At 36.9% G+C, this 15,253-nt stretch overlaps 1 protein-coding gene across 1 annotated transcript; it reads left to right on the top strand.

The window, feature by feature from the left end:
• The first annotated feature begins 1,356 nt into the window (after positions 1 to 1,356).
• On the top strand, positions 1,357 to 4,169 carry LOC145034275 (AT-hook motif nuclear-localized protein 1-like). The gene is made up of 5 exons (XM_078982650.1): positions 1,357 to 2,239; positions 2,781 to 2,848; positions 3,017 to 3,148; positions 3,238 to 3,399; positions 3,488 to 4,169. The coding sequence occupies exons 1-5, from the start codon at positions 1,840 to 1,842 to the stop codon at positions 3,770 to 3,772; spliced, it is 1,047 nt and encodes a 348-aa protein (XP_078838776.1). The 5' UTR covers positions 1,357 to 1,839; the 3' UTR covers positions 3,773 to 4,169.
• The last annotated feature ends 11,084 nt before the right edge of the window (positions 4,170 to 15,253 follow it).

The raw sequence follows: 15,253 nt of genomic DNA, 5'->3' as shown, positions 1-15,253 counted from the left end.
TCATTTTAGTAGAAAATATAGGATTTTCTAAGAGATTCAAGCAATTACTACAAACGTTTCAACAAACTTTCATTACAAACATTTACATATATTTACAACATTTACAAACACTTTTCTTCAAACTTATACAACATTTGACACTAAATACTTATGAACTCACGAACTTAAATGTTGATCCTCTCTTTCAAAATAACTTGTATTCTTAGGTCATCAGTAGACATGTACCAATGACAGGTTTTGAGAAGACGGAGCACTTTCAGACTCGTCTTTATTTTGATCATTCATTTTTGGTGTCTTATTATTATTGCACAGAACACACTTGTATTGAATTATACTATTAATGCAATGGATGATATTGTTAATTGTTAACTATTATGCATTGTTGAGATATTGTACATGATGTTCTCCGCCCCCAAATATTTCCGCCAATTCGGTTTGGGAGTGTAACATCACCCTACCACTGCAACCCAGGGAAAAAACCCAACGATTATTTCCTTCCAGTTTTATCGGAACATGCGATGGTGGTCAGTTCTAAAAAAGGTACGGGTGATCGATTTCGTGTTGGTGTTCAACCTCCTGCTAGAGTTTTTTGAAGTAGAGTATTTCATCACAGCTCAAACTATCAATGTATTGTTGAACGACTATTAATCTTTTCTGGAACGATTTTGTTTGGGGTTGTTGAATGAGTTATTGTCTTTTACTCTTACTTGATTTCTTGGTGAAGAATTTGTGTGATGGACTTTTCAGGTGGCGTCTTGGCTAGGGTTTTTGAGGGGAGGATCTGGTTGAAGAAGAGATCGATATAAATGAGTGAGAGATAGAGGAAGCACGTGTGATATGATATTAGGGGTGGATCCATTCTCAATTAATAATATTAATATAGTTAAAATAAATAACAAAAAGTCAAAAAAAAAAATCCATAAGGGTAATATAGTCTTTTATATAAGACAATGACCAAACACCCAACAAAAATATGTCTTAAAAATGGTCCGAATTAAAAATTCTTATCAGGGACTGACTGTGCAGACTACCTTAAACCACAATGATCATTCGTGTAATTTACCATATATATATATATATATATATATATATATATATATATATATATATATATATATATATATATATATATATATATTAAAAGAAAAAAGCTTGGCAACCTAATTTCACTTTTCCCAACTATAATATTATAATTTTAGTTTTTATTTTCACCGGACTTCAACCATTTCTTAACCAAAATACATAATTTCTTCTACTTTAATATTTGATAATTAAAGAGCCAACATTAAATAATTTCTTTTTTCCATTTTTACTAAATTTTCTTTTATATTCGTAATACATACAATCCTCAGAAAAGTTAACAACCCAATATAGCTTCACGCCTAAAAACACCTCAATTTCCTCATTTTCTTATTATAGAAAAGAAAAATACAATTTCAATCTCTTTTTATGATCAACCCATTATTACTCAAACTTTTTATTTTTATTTTTTTGAGCATCATCCTCATTTAAACGACTTCCCCCCTGTTTAAATCTACTCAAATTCTTGTTTTGTTGCAAAAAATTAAATGAATAGTCACTGTTTCTTCATGTTTGATCTTTCTTTAATATAAAGATTTCCTGGATTTTTTTGGTTTAATTTTTTTCATGCATTTTATGTTTTATACCTGATTGAATTTTCTGGGTTTTTGGTTTTATGTTCTTCTGATTTAGATTTTCTGTGTTTCTTTCTTTCTTTCTTTTTTTTTCATTTCTAAGAAATCAACGGGATTTGTCTGAGTACAATCCAAATTTGGCAAAAGAAAAAAAAAATAGTTATATACATATAATTATTTTTTGATGAATTTGGAAATGGAAGGGAGGGAAGTAGGGATGAACAGTACTGGTGTTACCGTGGTCGGATCAGATGCTCCGTCGGAGTATCATTTATCTCCAAGAACCGAACCTCCGAGCCAAATCACCACCACTGTATCAACAGCTGTCACAACACTGGTGGCTATCTCTCCCCAGTCGACGGCGGTGCCTCCGCCGTTAGGTGTGATGCCCTTGTCTATGAAGAAGAAACGAGGCAGACCAAGAAAGTACGCACCAGATGGGTCCGTGAATCAAACGTTATCTCCAAAACCCATCTCATCTGCTGGTTCTTCACCGGTGATCGACTTCTCATCGGGGAAAAAAGGCAAAATCCGGCTACCCTCCGCCGAGAAACATTCATCCAAGATTAGGATGGAAAGCTTAGGTAACGCAACAGATTCATCTATTTCTTGATAAAAATCGAAACTTTTTTATGTTTTCAAGATTTAATTTTTGCTGTCATACTTGCATCTCTAATAGGATAAATTTCAACTTTTTAAGTAGTTTGATCAGAGATGTGGGACCAAGATACCCATCCACCATGGACATAGGATATGGATAGCTCTTTTAAGTTTCTTGTCTGCAAGTTGTGTCTTTTAAGAATCTTGATCTCACGTTTCTAGTTTTGTTGCTTATATGTTTGAAACCCACATATATATAAGTAGAAAGTAGAAACAACAGTGAAGAGGGTCAAACCGAGAATTGATGAATCTATATTTAGCTAGACGTGTAAAGATCAAGACTTTGCTTTTATTATCTTGTGGGGTTTGGTTGTTGGCTGAAACTGGAAGTGGTCATCTTTCATGTTTCTACTGTTTGATTATTTAAAAAAAAAAAAAAAAAAAAAAAACAACTCATTATTCTTCTTACTAATTCTCTTATACGCCAGATCCAAAATAATGATCCAGTTTGTTAATTTCCCACAGGCGACTGGTTTCCATCTTCGGTTGGAGCTAATTTTACACCTCATATCATCAATGTCAATGCCGGAGAGGTAAAAGTCAAAGTCAAAATGAATATACGTCTTGTTTGTTCGTGTTTTGATGATTTTGGTACCATTTTTAAAATTAAATATAGTGTACTTAATTACTTACTAATTGTAAATGGGACCCATTTATATTGGTTGGTTTCATAAATTTTGGAATTGGAATTGGTTGATTAGGATGTGACAATGAAGGTTATATCATTCTCTCAACAAGGGCCTCGGGCAATATGCATTCTGTCAGCAAATGGTGTTATTTCGAGTGTCACCCTTCGGCAACCTGACTCTTCTGGTGGTACTTTGACTTACGAGGTAGGTGCCATGAATCAATATCTTAAATCTTCATTACTTTTACATTACAAGTTTGATATTTTATGTGAAAAATCAAAATTTTAATATAGGGTCGTTTTGAGATACTTTCGTTAGCTGGTTCTTTTATGCCATCTGAAAGCGGAGGAATACGAAACCGATCCGGTGGAATGAGCGTTTCTCTAGCAAGCCCAGATGGCCGGGTTGTTGGTGGTGGCGTTGCAGGCCTACTAGTAGCCGCCACTCCTGTTCAGGTCACTTCATTTTTATGTTTTAATTTTACAAATATCAATTAAATCACATTCTTTCATTCCAATAAATCCTTTCTCTCTCCTCTCTCAGATTGTGGTAGCTAGTTTTTTGGCGGGAAATCAGCCGATGGAACATAAGACAACCAAGAAGTCAAAACTAGAGACAAAACCAGAGATGGCGACACCTGCACCACCGGCACCACCACCTGCCGCCGTGATTCCGGCACCAGCCGCCCAGACAGAGGAGACGGTGAAGCAGAACAACTTGTCATCACCGACTACATTACGAGGGGATAGTTGGCCTGCCTATAAGGCCCCTGAGACTGAGGTGAGGAGAAATACAACAACTGACATCAACGTGAGTCTCCATGGATAGTTAGGGTTTTGTGAGGGTGGGTAGTTTGGTAATTGCAGAGGCCATTATGGTCTTTGTGTTTTGTCTTTGTTTGTTTGCATGTAAAAGAATGAGTAGTGGTGAAAGGAGGATATGTTACTCTACTTTCACAGCTGTAGTTATTTAGATCAGACGAGTAGTTCATCAGCTTCAATTCTTCTGTTTCGTGTTTAGGTGATTTGGAGTTCATTCATATTTCAAACTTGAATTATTGTATAAGATTGGTTTCAATTGCTCAATGTCTTTTATTTTGGAGAATTGAAGTGATATAAGATAGAGAATAACTGGTTGTAATGCTCCAATGGAATCCTGCTTTACATAGAAATCAATAGAGATGCTCTTCCGCAAAACTAGTTGGAAGATGTAACTTTTATTTGTATTGAAATTCTACGAAACTTGTAAATTTTAAAATGGTAAAATTACATTTAAATCAAAAGCTAAAAGCTACTAAAATTGTTATATCTTGTAAAATCCTTGTAATTTTAGAAATATCCAATCAAACATACAAGCAATTATGTTGTGTTCTTTACAACCATTTGAAGTTCTAAAAAGTTCCTAAAAATTGTATTGAAGTCCTCGTTTACAATATTTTCTATAATCTACAACAATAAAGTAAAATAAAAGCTTTCTAAACTTACAATAACACCAACAACCGACTAAAACCAAGCTCGTCGAGTAGAGACTAGAAAGGGACACAGATTTTAAGCAATCTACTCGACGAGTTGAGAGCCCTCAACTCGACGAGTAGGGTTGCCAGAATGAAACCTTAATTTCTAAGGTTTGCACCCTATTTAAGCATCTTAATCCTCACTTGTTGGCCTCATTTCCAGCCTCCAAGTCCGAAACCCTAGATTCATAAACCCTAATGCAATTGTGAGCTTGTGAGCCTATTGTGAGTGAAACTTCGTGTGTTTTGAGGCTAGTGAAGGAAGGAGAAGCTTGAGGATTCAAGAAGAAGATAGTAGATCCAAAGACTTCGTTTCTTCCTCATCGTTTTCTAGTAAGCAAGTCTCAAAATTTCCTAGTAGCATCTTAGATCTCTTAATCATCATTTTATGGGGTTTTTGGTCCAAGAATCTTGATCTTTGGGACATGGACGTCCCAAGTGAGTATACTTTCAGATCTAGAATCATGGAGGGTTTTTCATGGCATAAAGGTGCAAACTTTATGACCATTAAAGCCCCATGCAAGCCATATGATGTCATTTTGGTCTTTTAAGCTCCAAAAGGTCATGCATTGGATGAAAGGTGGAAGCTTTACATGTTCATGGAGTGTGCTGGGTCTAGATCTCTGTTTGTATTCGTTAGTTTGGTGTTTGGATGGCTTGTGGATGAAGATCTAAGTCATAAAGGGTTTGGGTTTGAGCTAAACCCATGAAGTAGAGGTATTAACGGGTAAAGTTGGAAACTTTACCCTTAAAAGGACATTTTCAGTGCATAAGAGGAATAAGAAGCTTAGATCTGAAGGGTAGGGGCTTAATCCATTAAGAAGGCCCAAACACACTGAGGAACTCGTCGGGTCCATACAGGAACTCGGCGAGTTGAATCGGTTTGTCCCGATTATATACCCGGTAGAACTTGACGAGTCTAAGGAGGGACTCAACGAGTTGAGTTGCGTTATCATGTCTACAAGTAAAAAAGGGAACTCGACAAGTCACAAGGATGACTTGATGAGTTGGATCACGATTTTAGGGTTCCTCATTCATAGAACTCGTCGAATTAAGTCAAATCAGAATGTTGACTTTGACCAGGGGTAAAGTGGTCATTTTACCCTAAGAAGGATTATTGGATTTTGACTGAATGATTTTGTGATAATGATAGTCGGAGAGTCGTTGGAGCAACCATTAGAGATTCCTCACGTGAGATTTCACAGTTAGCTTTGTGAGGTGAGTTTTCTCCTAGTTTGAAGGGGTCGAACGCACCAATGCCGACCTGTATATGTTATGTGTATATATATCAGTAGCTGAGTGTGGGCGGGGCCCGTATCTCATCATTAGCCGAGTGTAGGCGGTAACCGTGTCTCATAGCATTATTTGATTATGTATATAGGATTGATTGATAAACTTGATTATACTTGTTGTCTGTGTGATACTTGTATGTATGCTTAGCAGCTGAGTGTGGGTGGGGCCCGTATCTCATAGTTAGCCGAGTGTAGGCGGGGCCCGTATCTCGTAACCAGCAGAGTGTGGGCGGGACACGTATCTCCTAGTTAGCAGAGTGTGGGCGGGACCCGTATCTTCTGGAGTGTGGGTGGGGCCCGTATCTGCAAGCGACATGATTATGTGTATCGTATTTGGTAGTTTGGGGAGACTCACTAAGCTTCGTGCTTACAATTTTCAATTTTGGTTTTTGGTACTCCCAGTAGCAAGGGGAAGAGCTCGGGATGATTGCAGTGCACACACATTTGCCTAGTCTGGGATGTTATACTCTGGCATATGTTTAGACGGATGTTATGATATTTTGTGATACACCACTTATGATTTTTATATGATGAATGATATTTATTTTTTATTAATGATTTAAAAATGAAAATGTTGGATGGGATTTTTGGGATATTTCAAGAAGACATAAAAAAAAAGAGAATACACATGTGATAAGCAAGTAAACGATCATAAATAATGGTTTGCACCAGAATCTAAAATCCACAAAGATGAATGTATACCTGAGGTACCGGATAAAGTAGGACCAGAATGAGACATAGATGCAAACATGAAAATATGATTGGAGGCCAAATACTATCTGAAACTCTCAAAAACCTTGGGATCCAATGCAGGAAGTGGCATGTTTCCAATTGACTCAATGTCCACTAATAGAGGAGCAGCAACAACAAACTATGGAGGGCGAGGTGAACGTGGCTGAAACTTCTGCTGATCGGGCCTATTTTGTTGTCTCGAATGAGGCTGACCAGATTTACCCTTGTTGACTAACAATGGGCATTGAGTTTTCCAATGATTTTTCTGTTTGCAGAATATACACTTATCATAAGCAACCTTTGGAGTTTGTCGAGGCTGATCAGAGGAAACAACAAGCCTAGCAAGAGTGGAAGTGGGAATGGAGGTTGCTTTAAACCTTTTATCTACATGAGACTTGATACGAGTCTCTTCATCAATCAGCTCATGAACAATAGATTCCACTGAAGGAACTAAAGAGCAATGAAGAATCATTCTACGAAGGTCTTCAAAATCATAACACAACGCCATAAAAAACTGGACCAAACGTTGTTCTTCCCACTTAGCAATATAAGGCTCAAAATATTTTAACTCTTTAGATTCAGTAAGAGCCAATTGATCCCATAAATCAGACACAACAACATAGAAATCTTGAATACTCAGGTCATTTTGCTGAAGGGCACGAATATCATATTCTAATCAATATTGTTTAACAAAGTTGGACTAAGTATAAAGTATCTCTAAGTGATTCCAAACTTCCTTTGATGTGTCATATTTAGCCATCTGCATACCAATAGACCATGTAACAAAATTGTTAATCCAAGTAATGACCTTAGAGTTATCAATATCCTACGAATCAACCAACAAATCGAAATTCTCAACTTAAAGAACTGAAGGTTTGACTTTAGTCCCAATGACATAGCCCCACATATTCTTCTCATGAAGGAAGTTCTTCATAACATAACTCCAATACGTATAATTCTTTTCATCTAGTTGAGTACTGATTTACTGAAGGGAATCATCATTTCTACTCATGTGGCAATGGATAAATAATCACAACAATAGGTAAGTAATCAGAGAATGAGAAGAGCAACAAACCAGCGAAAACAACTAGCCGAACAATAAGAGATCAAACAACAACAACAACAAACGAATACCAACAAGCAAACAAACATCAATTGAGAAGGAGCACCAAACAGAATGGAAACGATACAGATACAATAACCCTAGAAATTTCAATTCGTGCCATAGCTGACTGCTACAAAACCTTCTAACAACATATTAAACATCCGCTCTGATACCATGATAATATTGTCATATGATTATTGAAAAAAAGAAATTACAAGATTCACAATGAAAAATATAAAGACTACAAAGAAGAAATAAAAGAATAAATACTAGTTAAGATCAAATCCTAATAGGTTAAACCCTAAAAGGTCTATAAACATATAGACTAACAATATAGAGGCTAATGGATACCCCTTTGAAAAAAAAAAAGATTTTTGTTATTTAACACAAGACGATTAAATTTCTTTCAAATTTTACCGGCCAAAACGAATAAAAGACTTGACATTTGTATAAAATCCAAATTTATCAAAATCCAATTTCTTGACGTATTCAAAATCCCACAAAAACAATTAGATACCCCAAACATATTTGTTTACTTTCGGCAAGATAATTTAATATGCAATATGTAGTATTATTTTGACAAAAGGTGAAACAGGATAAAGATATATTGTTTTTTATTATCTTATTCTCAACGTTGGAAATGTAACGATTCCTGATTATTTTTAGTGAAATAATAAGATTTAGGAATTAAATTATGATTCTAGTGTTTTAAACGTATCTTTCTTTATATTGAAAAGTGATTAGACCTTTTTTCTCTTTTTTTATCTAAAACTCTAAAAGTCTTACCACATAGTTTTAAATATATTTATTTCACTGTTTCTTTTTGATTTGTCGTAAAATAATAGTGTATTTTTAAAAATAAATATAATTTTTACTAAAATACATTTTATTATTAGTTAACATACCATAGAATTAATTGCGACAAAATGATGAAATTAAATACGATAAATGGTACAATTGTCATTTCATTTAATAAAGTTAGAAGTAATTAATATTTTCTTAATCTATGTATTTTTTGTTTATATACAATTAGTTTACTATAAATTATTTATCAATAAAAGGTTGTGGACTAAATATGTTTTATAAAGATATAATAGCTTTTTTCAATATTAATCCATCGCAAAAATAACTCAAACTAACCCTTAAATGAGTTTACAATTTTGTTTGCTACATTATGTATTTATTTATTGGATAATCTCCAACACACTCGAAATCGGAGATGTTAGAATATCAAATGGCCAACTCTTGCCATAGTAGGTATCGTTACAAATTAATTGAAAATTTAGTTTTTAGTTAAAAATATAATGATGATTGTAAATTTAGGTGATAGCTAATAAGTTAGTTTATCAATTAATAGTATTTGGTTAAAAATAATAAAAAACTAAATTACAATATAAAATGATATGAATAGATATTTAGGTATATAACTAAAAAAATATAACTAAAGATATATTTGAAATATTTTTTTTGAAAAAACTCAACAAACTTAACAAAAGCTATCTCAAAGTGTTTATTTATAAACTAGTTCATAAACTAAAATAAATTATTTTTTAGTTAACCAAATAATAAATTATAATAAATTAGCTTATTTTTATCAAACATAGTCTAAATAATCACTCATTTTGTAAAAAAGTTTATATTACGTCATGTAAACCGATAAATCGTGCGAAATTATTAAAATTTTGCTAAAAAATAATGAAATGCACAAATTTATCTTTTACGAGATTTTTGATATGATGCAAAATATTTATTCAAGCTTCGCAAAATTCTTTAAGCCCAACAACAATAAATATATAGTTTTTTTTCCCTTTACTTTTTTGAAAAATAAATAGCATATTTTGTGATGAAATCATTCAAAAAGCAATTTCAAATTTTTTAAAAAAAAAATTCATTTTCTAAAATAAATATGTGTTTTTTCATAGTTACAAAATATAATTAATTAAACCCCAATCTTTGATGATTTCAATGATCTTTTCTAATTGTTGGTGATTTGGTATTATCAATATTATTTAAGTGTAACTAGTAAAAACACTCCGTACCATTTGCACGTGTTCGAATAAGTTTAGGGTAACTTGTGGAAGCTTAAATGAAATTTGTAAATGTCATGACGTTTTTAAATGAATTTAATCAATAATAATAAGATTCAAATAAAAGGCGTACTTCTATTGATTTGTTAATTTTACAAAGTGAATGTCTAGGAGAACAGCCCATGAGTAAGCAAACAAAATAGTTAAAGGAAAAGTGAAAACTGAAATAAGGACGAAATTTGTAGAAACAGATGTAGTAAGAGACCCAAAGTGTAGCATTAGTAAAAATGGTGACAAAAACCTAAAGACATGAAACTTAAAGAGTGACAAAAATTGTAAAACACATATAGTGAGGACCCAAAGGTTAACATTAGCAAAAATGATGTGGCAAAACGAAAGACACCAAATTATACTATTGTTAGGCTGAGGGACTAAAAGTGTAATATTTATAAAGTTCTGATACATTTTTATTCACTTATTAATAACGGTAGTTGAAACTATAAAAAATTATTTTATCTTAAAATTATATCAATATAGATGTATATTTATAGAGAATAAAAAATTTCTGAATTTTGATATATTTAAAATTATTTTTCGATAAAAATAGCTCCTTAAAAATAAAAATAAAAAACTACGTTTTTGTATATATTAAGATAATGTTTAATATAGTTTAAGGGAACATGTTTTGTTGGAAAACACACATGCATTCGTTTCCCATTTCTGCAGATATGATGAAAGCTTTTGCAACAAAAATAAATGAGTGACTGAGAATAACTCCCCCATTCTCAACTATAACATCCCAAAACAACGGTTCACAAATTTCGTTTTTAATCTATTAAATAAACCATAAATACCATCATCATGTAATCATCATAAAACATATGTCTCCAAAACATCACATCAAATGTCAAAATATCAAAATATCATCTCAAATATCAGAGTAAAATATCCCACACTATAAAACTATAGTGTGTGCCATGCGATCATCCCGAGTTATTCCCTTTGCTAGCAGAAGTACCTGACACCAGAACTAAAATCTGCAAGCACGAAGCTTAGTGAGCTACCCTAAACTACCACATACCATACACATAACATATAACATAACTTTGGGTCTACTCCCAGCTGCATCGGGACAAACCCGACATTGGACTCTTGTCCGGCATCGGGCTCACCCCGACATTAAGACCTAGGCCTGGAACACATAACACATAACATGCATGAATCAAAAAGACATCAAGCATACATAACTACTTTTCGGGACCCCCCCCCCCCCCCCCCCCCGACATCGGACCGAAGTCCAACACATACTAACATACATACATGGGCCGACATTTGTGCCTTCGACCCGTACCTACTGAAGGAATACTCACCTCTCAAACTGGATGCTGATCCCGTGCGTGAGGAATCTCTGTTGGCTGCTCCCACGACTCCCTGACTAACTCTATACAATAATACTTAGTTAGAAAACTGAAAATCCATCTAAGGGTAAAACGACCATTTTACCCATGGTCAAAGTCAATGCTTTCGTCAAAATCAACATTCTGGGTTGACCAACTCAACGAGTCAACCCTTCAACTTGCCGAGTTCTATAACTCCGAAATCCTGGAATCGCGACCCAACTCGCCGAGTCGTCCTCCAACTCGTCGAGTCCTATCGAGCTGCTCATATTCGTGACTTAGCGAATCAGCTCGTCGAGTCCCTCTACAGACTCGTCGAGTTCCACCATAAACTGAAATGGGACAACACGACCCGACTCATCGAGTTTCCTCATGGACTCGATGAGTCCTTCTGTCTGAATTGGCCATCTTAACAGATTAAGCCCTTATTTTCTAGATTCCAGGTCCATAGCTTGTCTATTCACTGAAATGATCTTTCCAAGGGCAAAGTTTCCAACTTTAGGACATAGATCTTGTCCAAAAATCCCTTGCATCTCAAACCAAAACATACAACCCTTAATGACTCCATATCTGAAAATATAATCCACTTGGGACATCCATGTCTCATAAATCGTACGACTTGGACAAAAACCCCATAAAAGTGACCACAAAGAGATCTAATGAACTATAAGGCAAGTTGAGAGCTTGATTACCAGAAAGTGAAGAGGATGGAACGAAATCCCTGGATCTATAAACTTCTCCTTGAGCCTTCAAATTTCTTCTTCTTCTAGGCTTCAAAACACACAAAACCACTCAAAAACAGCTCACACGCTCCTAAAATGCTCTAGGGTTTCTTGGATTAGGGTTTAGGACAAGGAAGCTGTAAATGAGGCCAAGGGGTGGGGATTAGGATGCTTAAATAAGGTGCAAAACCCCGAAATTAGGGTTTCACCCTACCCGGGCTACTCGCCAAGTCAGGGACTCAACTCACCGAGTCGATAACTTAAACCCCGCGCATAGACTGCCCTCTACTTGACGAGTTAGGGCAACCAACTTGCCGAGTCCTTCTCTTAAAATAATTAAATAATTAAATTAAATGCGTACCTGGGAACCATGCGTTACAATTCTCGCCCACTTGTCTTAGACTTCGTCCTCGAAGTCTGTTGCATCTAGAAACAACTCCAGGTAGTGCTCCCTCATCTCCTCCTCGGGCTCCCATGTCCACTCTGAACCCTTATGGTGCTGCCACTGCACCTTCACTATCTCAACCATCTTGTTCCTCAACTACCTCGTTTTGTGATCCAGAATCACCACCGGTCTCTCAACGTAATTCAGGCTGTCATCAACCTGAATATCCTCTAAAGGTATAACTGTCATGTCATCCAATAAGCACTTCTGTAGCTGGGAAACATGGAAAGTGTTGTGAATCTGGCTGAGCTTAGCGGGAAGATCCAATCGATACGCTACCCTTCCCACCCGGGTAATAACTCTAAAAGGGCTAATATACATGGGGCTCAGCTTGCCCTGCTTTTGGAACCTAATAACACCCTTATAGGGTGAAACCTTCAGGAGGACCATATTGCCCACCTAAAACTCCAAGTCTAAACGTTGCTTGTCGGCGTAACTCTTCTGCCGACTCTATGCAGTCTGGAGCCTGCTCCGGGCCTGCTGAATCCACTCTATAGTCTTGAGTACTACCTCCATACTCCCCATGACCCTCTGACCGACCTCACCCTAATAAATTAGGGTCCTACACTTCCTCCCGTAGAGAATCTCGAAGGGAGGCTGGTCTATACTGGCGTGGTAACTGTTGTTATACGAAAATTCTGCTAACGGATAATACGTATCCCAACTGACACCGAAAACCAAAACACATGCACGAAGCATGTCCTCAATAGTCTGAATCGTCCTCTCGCTCTATCCGTCTATCTGGCGGTGGAAAGTGGTGCTGAAGTGGAGACGAGTACCCATAGCTTCCAAAATATGGAAGTAAAACGAATATCTGGGTCTGACACCACTGAGACAGGCACTCCATCACGTGCCACCACCTCTCACACATAAACCTCGACTAACTTCTTGGCCGATATGCTCTCCTAGATTGGGATAAAGTGAGCGCTCTTGATCAACCGATCCACGATGACCCTTATCGAATCGATCCCATGTGCGGTCTTGGGAAGCTTAGTGATAAAATCCATAGTAATGTCCTCCCACTTCCACACGGGGATGTCTAACGATTTCATCTTGCCATGAGGCCTCTAGGGCTCTGCCTTGACCTTCCTGCAGGTCAGGCATCTCTCCACATACCAATCTACATCCCGCTTCATGCAGGGCTACCAGTAATCGGGTCGAAGATCAATGTACATCTTCGTCGCCGACATCATGGATGGAAAACCTGGACTTGTGGGCCTCGTCCATCAATATCTGCCGTATCCACCCCAATACGACACCCAGACCCTTCCATATAGGGTCAACAATCCACGATTGTCATAATCAAAGGAGGCTACCTGGCATGTGATCCGCTCGCACTTACGACACTCCTCCTTTAGGCCTTTGACCTGCGCCTCTCGGATCCGCTCCAACAATGGAGTAATCACTGTCATCCTTAGACAAATATGTCAGATCAGGGCCGCTAGGCTCTAATACCAACTTGTAACACCCATAAAATTCATTCCAAATTTAAACTTTTAAATACAATTCAAATACCAATTGTTAACACACAAAGGTTTATAAAATAGTTTCATATCAGAGTATCCCAGAAATCCAAATCAAAATATGAGGAAGTGTATGGTCACATCTTCGCCTTCCCATGGTCATCCGTTATACCTAAAACAAAAATCGATAAATATAAGCTCGAAGGCTTAGTGAGTTACCCCTAAAATACCAACCTCATATAACCATAATCATATCATATAAACAAACACAGAAAAACAATGCATCTCGAGTCTACAGTGTGATTGGTTCGCCCACACCGGGCCTTCAGTCCACCTGGTCCACTCTCTGAGTCTACACTATGACTGAGCCACACGCATCGGACCTTTAGTCTATCTGGCCCACTCTTCAAGCCTCGGCACGTCTGGACCGCCCTCTTGGGGCCTTCTGTCTATTCGGACCACTCGTCGGGCCTTCGGACCGACTATGTGCCCTCATGGGCCTACAGTCTATCCAATCCGCCCTGGATATGTTGGCCTACAACACGAAGCAGGACCCGCCTCAACCTAACCCCCATACCAATCAATCAATCAATCATGTTTACATAAATATCATACGCTAACATGTATATAACAGATAATCATATTGATCTAACATATCACTAACACAACAACCATCCTATAACCAGGATATCGACCTAATCGGTCACTAGCATAGCATCATCCTATATACCAGGATACCAACCTAAACCAGGTCACTAACATAATACCATCCTAACTACCAAGATCCAGATCTAGCAGATCAATAAACATATCAAGCAAATACCCGGATATAAATCTGATAAAGGGCCGACCTTGGTGACTTAGACCATGTTGATATAGTGAGGATAACTCACCTCGAAATTTCAGTTTGAACTGAAGTGCCAACTCCTAAAGTGCTGTCACGCCGAAAATCCTGATCTATCCAAAATGACGAATGCTGAGTCAACATATGAGCTATCAATCCTGACTAAGGGTCCATATAGTCTATTTTGTCTTTTCTCTAATTTAGGCCAAGGCCCAAAACCAAATCCATGATCCAAAAGTCCACATGTGTAAAGCCTATTAATGGCCTAATTTACCAAATTGGTCCCACTCCCTAATTCGGCCTAAATCCAAGATCCATTATCAAAACTTGGCCCAAATCCAATTATTCAGAGAGTCCAACAAAGGCCCAAGTTCATCTAGTCCATAAATAGCCCAAATCACAAAGCCCAAATGACAAAATCCCAACAGAAGAAGTACGCGGGGCGTACTCCTCTGGTACGATGGGCGTACTCTTCCTGATGTTGACCACCATCGGGGTGGTTGACCTAGTACGCTGGGCGTACTGGATTTACGTAGGGCATACGTGCGTCTGTACCAATACTCTCCTAAGTGCTTAATGGCTTAAGCACTTAAGCCCATATTTCAGATCCATCGACCAAAAGTGTCCGGGAACCATAAAGTCTCGAACTTTATCCTGTTGGTCGTCCATAAATCTCTTAATCCATTAAGACCTTTCTACTACATGCATGGGACGTCTTAAGCCATTGGGACCTCATTTTTACCACTTAAGACCTCTTCAAGGGTTTGAA

Source organism: Lactuca saligna, chromosome 3, assembly GCF_052625555.1.
Source record: "Lactuca saligna cultivar CGN05327 chromosome 3, ASM5262555v1, whole genome shotgun sequence".
NCBI lineage: Eukaryota > Viridiplantae > Streptophyta > Magnoliopsida > Asterales > Asteraceae > Lactuca > Lactuca saligna.
This window is presented reverse-complemented; position numbering and strand designations above follow the sequence as displayed.

What these genes read in the sequence shown, in the direction of transcription:
- LOC145034275 (XM_078982650.1), top strand. Translation starts at nt 1,840, where the DNA reads ATGAATTTGGAAATGGAAGGGAGGGAAGTAGGGATGAACAGTACTGGT. An exon ending in GATTAGGATGGAAAGCTTAG is followed by an intron (nt 2,240 to 2,780) that starts GTAACGCAACAG and finishes AATTTCCCACAG; the next exon opens with GCGACTGGTTTCCATCTTCG. An exon ending in GTGGTACTTTGACTTACGAG is followed by an intron (nt 3,149 to 3,237) that starts GTAGGTGCCATG and finishes ATTTTAATATAG; the next exon opens with GGTCGTTTTGAGATACTTTC.